Source organism: Marmota flaviventris, chromosome X (assembly GCF_047511675.1).
Source record: "Marmota flaviventris isolate mMarFla1 chromosome X, mMarFla1.hap1, whole genome shotgun sequence".
Classification (NCBI taxonomy): domain Eukaryota; kingdom Metazoa; phylum Chordata; class Mammalia; order Rodentia; family Sciuridae; genus Marmota; species Marmota flaviventris.
This window is the reverse complement of record NC_092518.1, coordinates 49,310,416-49,319,320: the sequence shown is the minus strand read 5'-3', so window position 1 is coordinate 49,319,320 and position 8,905 is coordinate 49,310,416. Positions and strand designations below refer to the sequence as shown.

At 43.0% G+C, this 8,905-nt stretch overlaps 1 protein-coding gene across 1 annotated transcript in view; it reads right to left on the bottom strand.

The window, feature by feature from the left end:
* LOC139703128 (bone morphogenetic protein 15-like) overlaps positions 1-6,231 on the bottom strand; it is a 13,700-nt gene extending 7,469 nt beyond the window's left edge. Inside the window, exons 1-2 of the mRNA XM_071606068.1 lie at positions 5,904-6,231; positions 5-494 (exon numbers count right to left, since the gene is read on the bottom strand). Coding sequence (XP_071462169.1) covers positions 5-494; positions 5,904-6,231 — 818 coding nt within the window. The remainder of the gene's footprint in view (positions 1-4; positions 495-5,903) is intronic.
* Between the last annotated feature and the right edge of the window lie 2,674 nt (positions 6,232-8,905).

Genomic DNA, 8,905 nt, shown 5'->3' with positions numbered 1-8,905 from the left:
AGGCAGGATGCTGCCTGCTTGCCGGACCCTCCTTAAAAGAGAAGATCCCCCTTCTAATATTTCCTCTAGTCCACTGGGAAGTTTAGCCTTCTGGCCACTTTTATGAGTGTCATTAAAATAGAGTAGCACAAAGGCAGTGTCCAAAGGTGAAGTGCCATTCCATTGGATCCCAGGAACCATGCTACCTTTTTGCTGCCGACACATAAAGTGAAGTCTTAGGACCCTGTGACGCTTGTGATTCCAGAGTGTCTGCAGAATGTGTTGTGTGATGTCCATCTCTGTCCAGGCTTTAGACATCAGAGAAGGCTTTGAGGAATTTCTTCCTGAAGGAAAGTGGTTGGTTGGGCTTTGTGGGGCCCAGGGCTCCACATGGCAGGATAAATTAAAGTGAGCTAGGTGGAGTTGTTGATGATAAACCACAGTGGCTCTGACTAGTTGGTATACTTCCTGCTTTGGTCCGAGAGGAAAGTCCAGGGTTTGCATATGCCAGGAACCTGAACACATAAGACAGAACAGGGTCAGGGGATTAGTGTCTTGCCTGGATATTGAGCCTGAAAATCCTTTACAAAACTGTTCAAGAGAAACACAGCTGTAATCAGCCCTGAAATTAACTCAAGGTAATAATATCTATCATTTGTTGAACACTTATGAATGTATAAGATGCTTTATATTTATCAAACTCTTGAATCCTCAATGGTCTTATGAGATACTTATTATTCCCATTTTGCAGACAAGGAAATTGAGGCTCACAGAAGCTATGTCAAAGGACACACACCCAAGTGCTGGATGTATCTAGGTGGTGAGAGCACTTTTGCTTAGCATATGTAAGGCCCTGGGTTCAATCCCAGCACCACAGAAACCAAAACCATGAAGGACACATAGCCAGTATATGGTAAAGTTAAAATGTGAACTCAAGCTGGTTGCCATTAAGAAAAGAAACTGTACCAGTGGCCAAGAAGTTGGTCAGGGGAGGGAGGAGGTAAGGGAAAAGGAAGTACTGTGAATGAAATTGATCAAATTATGTCATGTCCATGTAAAATGTGTCATGATGAATCTATTATGTATAACTATAGTGCACCAATACAAATTAAAACACTAAAGAAAGTAATTTTGTCTCACTTTTAGATCGCTTTACAGTTCTAGACTCAGGGGAAAAACTCAAGCATAGAAGAGTCAATTATATTATTGACTACTAAAGGTGACTAAAAGACATGTTGAAACATACGTGGATTAAAGGTCCTTATTTCAGAGAGAACATGTGGTCTTTCGTTTCTTGGGATTGGCTCTGATTGCTAACCCACGGGGAGGTTGGGGAGGGGAACAATAGAAATCCATTGGATTCAACAAAGGGGAAGGAAGGGAGGGCGGGATAGGAAAGACAGTAGAAACTTGGCCCTAACTTTCCTAGCCTTGTATTTGTACACATGACCAGGAAACTCCACACAAGAGTGGGATCCTAAATAGAATAAGTTATACTTCATGTATGTATATTCTGCCAAAACATAGTCTACTGTCATGTGTAACTAAAGATAATAAAAAAGTTTAAAATATTTTAAAAGGAGTCCTTATTTCACATCACTATACAGATGCAGGTTTGGGGCAACAATTCAATATTGGGTGCTATTCTGTCATTGTTTTAAATCCAGGACCAAGGCACCATAGAATAATTATATCACTAGTGGGGACAGGTATTGTTGCTGTTTCTGTCTTTCAACAACTTCAAGAATTGTTTCTTGGGCTGGGGCTGTAGCTCAGTGGCAGAGTGTTTGCCTAGCACGTGAGAGGCACTGGGTTTGAACCTCAGCACCACATAAAAATAAATAAGATAAAGGCATTCTGTCCATTTACAACGACAAGTAGTTTTTTTTTAAATTGCTTAAGTATCTTTTGGCCATTTCTCCTTTAAATCCCCATCTCTCCCTTTTCCATTCCTTTATAGAAATGGCTCTCCATTTTCCCCATTCTTTTTACCCTCACTTCTCTAAATACCATCTCAACAAGGCCTTGATCACCAATATTTTGTTTGCTGGCAAATCTACTAAAAACTACATGCCCCTTAGCAATTGAGAGATTTAATCCAAACTGTTGTGCTGACACCCAGTGGCCAAAGGGTTGGAAGGCTGGGCCTGCAGAGTTCCCAACTTGTGCTCCTCCCCCTCCTGGTAAAGGTCAAGAGCAGACTACAAAACCAGTCATCTCAGGAAAAGGTCTTCTCTCTCCTTACAAACATCTTAGTATTTCCACATTAATTTATATATTATTCATCTAACCTTGCTCCTCCACTGAATCCACAAGCCTGGGATTGTAACAGTGCTGGGGATTAAAGAGAACTCTTTAATATTTTGATGTTCCAGAATACTTCTAAAAGTTTGTATTCTAACTCATGCTTAACACACCCTCAGGATTGGGGCACTCACTAGCCATCATGCACACAGGCCCAAGCCAGGCCTGTGTTTGCTTTCTTATGTTATTCCACACTCCCTTCTTTTTTTTTTTTATTTTTTATTTTTTATATTTTTTTTTATTTTTTAATTTTTTATTGTGGGTTGTTCAAAACATTACAAATTTCTTGACATATCATATTCCACACTTTGATTCAAGTGGGTTATGAACTCCCACCTTCACCCCATACACAGATTGCAGAATCACATCAGTTACACATCCATTGATTTACAAATTGCCATATTCCACACTCCCTTCTTACAATAATCTTTCCTAGAGGCCCACCCTGCCTGAAAAGGAACTCAACCCAAACCTCTAGCAGGCTGTCTAGTGAGGAACTGCCCTTTCCTTTCAGACCTTGACCTCACCTGTTTCCTGAAGCAGGGTGGGGTTGCTGAGGATCAGAGCCAGGAAGGGTCTGTTCAGAACTTTTCAGGGAAAGGAAGGACTCATACATCCCGTGTGACTGAATCTGTCATCTGCTTCTGGATCCTTTCCAGAGTCTCTAAGATACCAGTATGCTTCATAGTCGGCTGGGATATATGCCTAATTGTAGGCATCCTCCTTTTCAGCCTCACAGCATTAGTACAAACTTGACTTGATCTGCTTTGTGCTGCAGTTAGGAAAGGAATCTGGGGCCCTCCTCAGGGCCACTGAGACCCCACCTCTCACCAGCCTCATATCCTGCCATTCTCTGCAGTGCTCTCTAGACTCTAGCCAGAACCTCCTAGAAATCAGGGAAGTAGTTATTTGCCCACATATACTCAACCCAGATATAGTGCCTAGTGCTCAATTAAATTCTTTTGGGAATTCTTCCCTCTAGGCCTTTGCACATGTTGTTCCTTAAACCTAAGTCAGGTGTCTCTCCACTCTTCTCATGTCTCTCTTCTTAACAGACCTCAGCTCAAACGTTACCTCTTCAAAGATACCTTCACATAACCCCACGGAAAGAGATGACTTCATTGCTTTTCTCAATCATAACTTACTTCATCATTTGATAGCATTTGCCAGCATTTGCCACAAATTACAACTTAACTGTTTGCATGTTTATCTCCCCACCAGAACACGTGCTCCAAGCCAGTAGCTTTGCCTGTCTTAATCACATTTGCATGCTTAGCCCTCAGTAGGTGCTGAATACAATATTTGTTGAATGAATTTCCACCCACACCAAGTTATTTTCTCTTTCCTAAATCAGGATGAACTTCTCTGAAAATGTAATCTTCTCCTTACTCCTCCTTTCCTAAGTTCCAGCTTAAATATTACCTTCTCAATGAGGCCTTCCAACATTCTCTCTGCTTCCCTTTCTCTGCTCCAAATAGTGAGCCATTTGTGTGTGTGTGTGTGTGTGTGTGTGTGTGTGTGTGTGTGTGGTGTTAGGGATTGAATCCAGAGCCTTGTGCATGTGAGGCAAGCACTCTACCAACTGTGCTATATCCCCAGGCCTGAAGCATTTCTTCTCTGGAGTCCTGGGATCCCAATTGCTCATCCTCTTCTAAGCACTTATAACATTATGTGATTATTTATCTACCCATTCTATTATTCCAGAACCTCCTAGAAATCAAGAAAGTAGTTATTTGCCTGCATATACTCAACCCAGATATAGTGCCTAGTGTTCAATTAAAATCTCTTGGGAATTCAGCATATCATGTTGATTAAAAGCACAGGCTCTGGGACCTGAGAGCCTAGATTTGACTCCTGACTAACAATTACTAGCTGCATGACATTGGTGAAGTTACTGAGCCTCAGTTTCTTCATCTATAAAATATTATGTTTATTAACCAACCTCATCTGGTAATGGCAAGGATTAAGGGTGGTAGTTTTGTACAGTATCTTCTGCAATGCCCGACACACAAAAAGCCCATGGTAAGAGATAGCTAGGAGAGTATTGGTTGTTTTACTTGGAAGATGAGTGTGAATTCTGTCCGTTGTCATTGGAGACTAGTGAAAAAAAAAAACCCAGATTAATCTCATCAGGTTCTCAAGAGTTCCTTGAAGTTGATGGCTGCCTACATTCCCTGGAGAACCCTGTACACCTGCTGCTGTCCTGGAAGAGTGTCTAATGCAGATGTTCGAAGCAGAATTGAGCAAGATGGGGACAAAGAAAATCTGAAAGCATATTTGTTTCCAAAATCTCAAGGTCGCAGCATGGCCCAAATAGGAGAACTTCTTGGCCTGTTGGGATACTGCCCTTAAAGGTTTAAAAAGTTATAGACAGATTTTAGAATCAGACTTGAGCTCAAACTCCATCTCTGCCACCCATTGTTTGACATTTGCCAGTTGCTTTCTCTCTCCATGCCATAGTTTTCTTGTCTCTAAAGTTGTCAATTGCCCCACAACTACAAGTGGTACTTGCTTTTATTAATTAAATACTGTCACAGATGCTCGCATATCCTCAGGTGTTAGCTTTTCTCATCCTTTCTGAGGGCTTATAAGTCTCCCCAACACAGCATCCTGTACTACTTGCCTTCTAAGAGCAAACCACCACATAAACAGCCCTCCAAAAATGCAGCTCAATTACAGTTTTCACAGATAACAAGGTATAAGATTTTTATGAAAGAAAGTGGCTAACACATTACTCAGTCGTTGTGGGGAATGGAAAAGATTTTTCAGCAGGCCCTGAGCTAATCTGTTCTTAAGCTGGGTCCCTAAAGGAAAATAGGCTTGGAGCCAAGTTTCCTGAGCTTGCTGTCCTTTCAAAACCAGGGCATGGTGGTACATATCTGTAATCCCAGTGACTCAAGAGGCACAGGCAGGAGAATCACAAGTTTGAGGCCAGCCCCAGCCATTTAGCAAGACCCTCAGCAAATTAGTAAAACCCTTTCTCAAAATTTAAAAATCAGCCAGGTGTGGTAGTGCATGTCTGTCATTGTACAGCTCCACAGCCTGGGGCTGGAGGACTGCAAGTTCAAAGCCAGCTTCAGCAACTTAGCAAGGCCCTAAGCAACTCAGCAAGACCCTGTCTCTAAATAAAGCATGAAAAAGGGCTGGGGATGTGGCTCAGTGGTTAAGCACCCCTGGGTTCAATCCTCAGTACTAATAAATAAACAAATTAATTAATTGAAAAGGACTGGGGCCGGGCATGGTGGTGCACACTTGTAAACCCAGCAGTTAGGGAAGCTGAGGCAGGAGGATTGCAAGTTCAATGCCAGCAATGGCAAGGTGCTGAGAAACTGTGAGACCTTGTCTCTGAATAAAATACAAAATAGGGCTGGGGATGTGGCTCAGTGGTTGAGTGCCCCCGAGTTCAATTCCTAGTACCACCCCCCCCCCAAATGGCTGGAGACTGATTTGGTTGTAGAGCACCCTGGGTTCAATCTCTAGCACCAAAAAGAAAAAGAAATGAAGCCATGCCTACATGCACCAGGCAGTGAGGCCTGACAGTAAACCCACAGATTCCTTGTTCTTTACACTCTTCTGCCCTTCTCCCAACTCTAGGGTAGAATGGGGACACTAGAACTCACCTCTTTTAGGCCTTGCTACATGGGCCAAAGGCCTCACCAGTCTCACCATGGTGGCTCTGATGGTGCGATTCTTCCTAGGACGTCCGTTGGGATCAACTGAACGCTGGTACAACTCCAGCATGTACTGTAGAGGATATACTCCAAGCTGTGGCTCCCTCTGCTGATTTTGTGGTTCTTCTTCTACCAGCTCGTGATATTGTGGCAAGGTAGGGAATTCCATGGGCAGGGGGATGATAGAGGGATGGTCTAGCTTTTCCATTTGGACCCCATGTTTCAGGGAGAGCACCAGTCCCCAAAGAAGTATTCTAAGAGTGTTGGGAAAGACCATCTTGACAGGCTTAGTGTTCAGACCAAGAGTTCCAGACCAAGCCCCCAAAGTGTCACTCTTATCCCTTTGTTTCACTCAAGTAACCACATCCAGCCTCTAGGACCAAGGATGGGACAAGGAATGAAAGAAAGGCAGGCCCTATATTGCTTCCCAAGACGACCTCCTAGGCCAAAGTAGGTCTCCTATAACTTGAGCTCTCAGCATCAAAGGATCAGAAAGAGGAGGTGGGTAAGGCAGAATGCCCTTCCCACTCTCTTTTTAAGAGGCCGAAGTCAACGAGCAGGACCGCCTCTCTCACCTCATCCAGAAGGAGAAAGAAAAGAGTAGGGACCTGCTCTGCCTCACAGCTGTTGTAAATGCCATCCCTCAATCAGACCTTAAAGGGCCAGAGTCCTCCTGCTTCCATCTCACTCCCATGCCTCTAAAGGCAGCATTTCCCAAATGTGGCCTACTGCTGACTCAAAGTGAAAATATCTGAGATGACTGTTAAGAATGCAGACTCCCAGGTCCAGACTCAAATATGGACTCTCTAGGGGTAGTAGGTTGAGTGAGTTTTTCTGAGGATTTTCTATGGCTACTCAAATGTGCAAATCACTGTGAGCATGGCTGCTGGAGCTTAAAGAAGATGATTTCCCAGGGTTTCTCAATCCTGACTGTAAAATGGAATCACCAGGGGAGCTTTAACTATTCTGGGTGTTTGGTATCATCCCCAGCCATCCTGACATAATGGGTCCAAGGTGTTACCAGTGATTTTGGATTGTTTTCTAAATTTGCAGGTGATTTGAGAACTCCAACTTTGAATTTTCTGGTTACCATGAGAAGTGTTGAATGGACTTCATCAGAGAAACCTGAGGGAGTGGATGATGAATCTGTGGGAGTTCTTCTACTCTAACCAATTTAATAGGATCCTCCAGGGCTGGGACTGTGGTTAAGGCTGCCCCAGGCCAAGATTCTGCAGATAGATGGTAGGAGTAGACTTGACATTGCCCAAGTTTGTTGGTGCTCTGGAGAAATGGTAGAATGGGAGGTCAAGACTGGGCATTAAGAGTTGATCAATCTGGCCTGGATTTTGGGAGGCCTTTACCTCCAAACAAGAATATCTATGGACAGGCAACATGATTATGGAACAGCATAGACTTTGGTTTGGAGATTTTAAAATATTTTTTGATGGTGGAGGCTGGGTGGTCATTTGTTGTTGTTGTTGTTTTGATACTGGGGATGAACCTGGGCCGCTTAACCACTGAGCCACATCCCCAGTCCTTTTTGACATTTTATTTTGAGACAGGGCCTCACTAGTTACTGAGGCTGGATCTAAACTTGAGATCCTCCTGCCTCAGCCTACTGAGCCACTGGAATTACAGGCATGTGCCACCAGGCATGGAGGTTTTGTTTTCTTTTTAAAGACCAGAGGTCTTATTTTTTTAAAACCTATTATGCCATGCTTCATAGGGAATAGGTTCCAGAAGTTCAGCCTCTTCCCATTATTTCTCCCAAAGTGTGCTACTGTGGGTGGAGCATGCTGGCATTTCAGTTAAACTCGGGTACTCTTTGGCTTCCTTCTTTTCCTCCTCATTTTCTTTGATGCCTTTCAGGAAGGTATCTCGGCTTTTAGGCGTGCTCAATACACACATTAATTCTCTGGCAAAAATCTTGCCCTTGTTTGTTTGTAACAATGCTAACAGCATTCTGGGTAACATTATAGACTTCCAGTTCTGCCTTGGTAACATTTGTGGGGCATCCCTTTTCAAATAGCACCAAATCTATTGATGTTTCCATATCACCTTTATTTTAAAGTCACATAAAGTATGTGGCTAAAGGAACAAGACTGTATTGGTTGGGGGTTGGTACCAGGGATTGAACTCAGGGGCACTCGACCACTGAGCCACATCGCCAGCCCTATTTTGTATTTTATTTAGAGACATGGTCTCACTGAGTTGCTTAGGGCCTGGCTGTTGCTGAGGCTGGCTTTGAACTCAGGATCCTCCTGCCTCAGCCTCCTGAGCAGCTGGCATTACAGGCATGTGCCACTGCACCTGGCAAGTCTGCATTTTCTAAAAGGTCTAGAGAACACCATCCCTTAGGTGCCTCTCCTCTTCCTCTTTGCATTTGTCATTTTGGCATATTATTGCAAGATGGCAGTTCTGGCATCTTTGACTTGTTCCAGTTTTTAGAGGGAATGCTTTCAATCATTCTCCCTTTAGAATGATGTTGGCCTGGGGCTTAGGATAGATAGCTTTTACAATGTTGAGATATTTTCCTGTTATCTCTAGTTTTTCTAGTGTTTTGAACATGAAGGGCTGCTGTATTTTGTCAAATGCTTTTTCTGCATCTATTGAGATGATCATATGGTTCTTATCTTTAAGTCTATTGATGTGATGAATTACATCTATTGACTTCCGTATGTGGAACCAACCTTGCATCCCTGGGATGAACCCCACTTCGATTGTGGTGCATTACCTTTTTGATACATTTTTGTATTCGATTTGCCAGAATTTTATTGAGAACTTTTGCACCTATGTTCATCTGAAATTTTCTCTCTTTGATGTATCTTTGCCTGGTTTTGGAATCAGGCTGATATTGGCCTCAGAGAATGAATTTGAAAGTGCTCCCTCTTTTTCTATTTCCTGAAATAAATTGAAGAGTACTGGTATTAGTTCTTCTTTAAAGTTCTTGG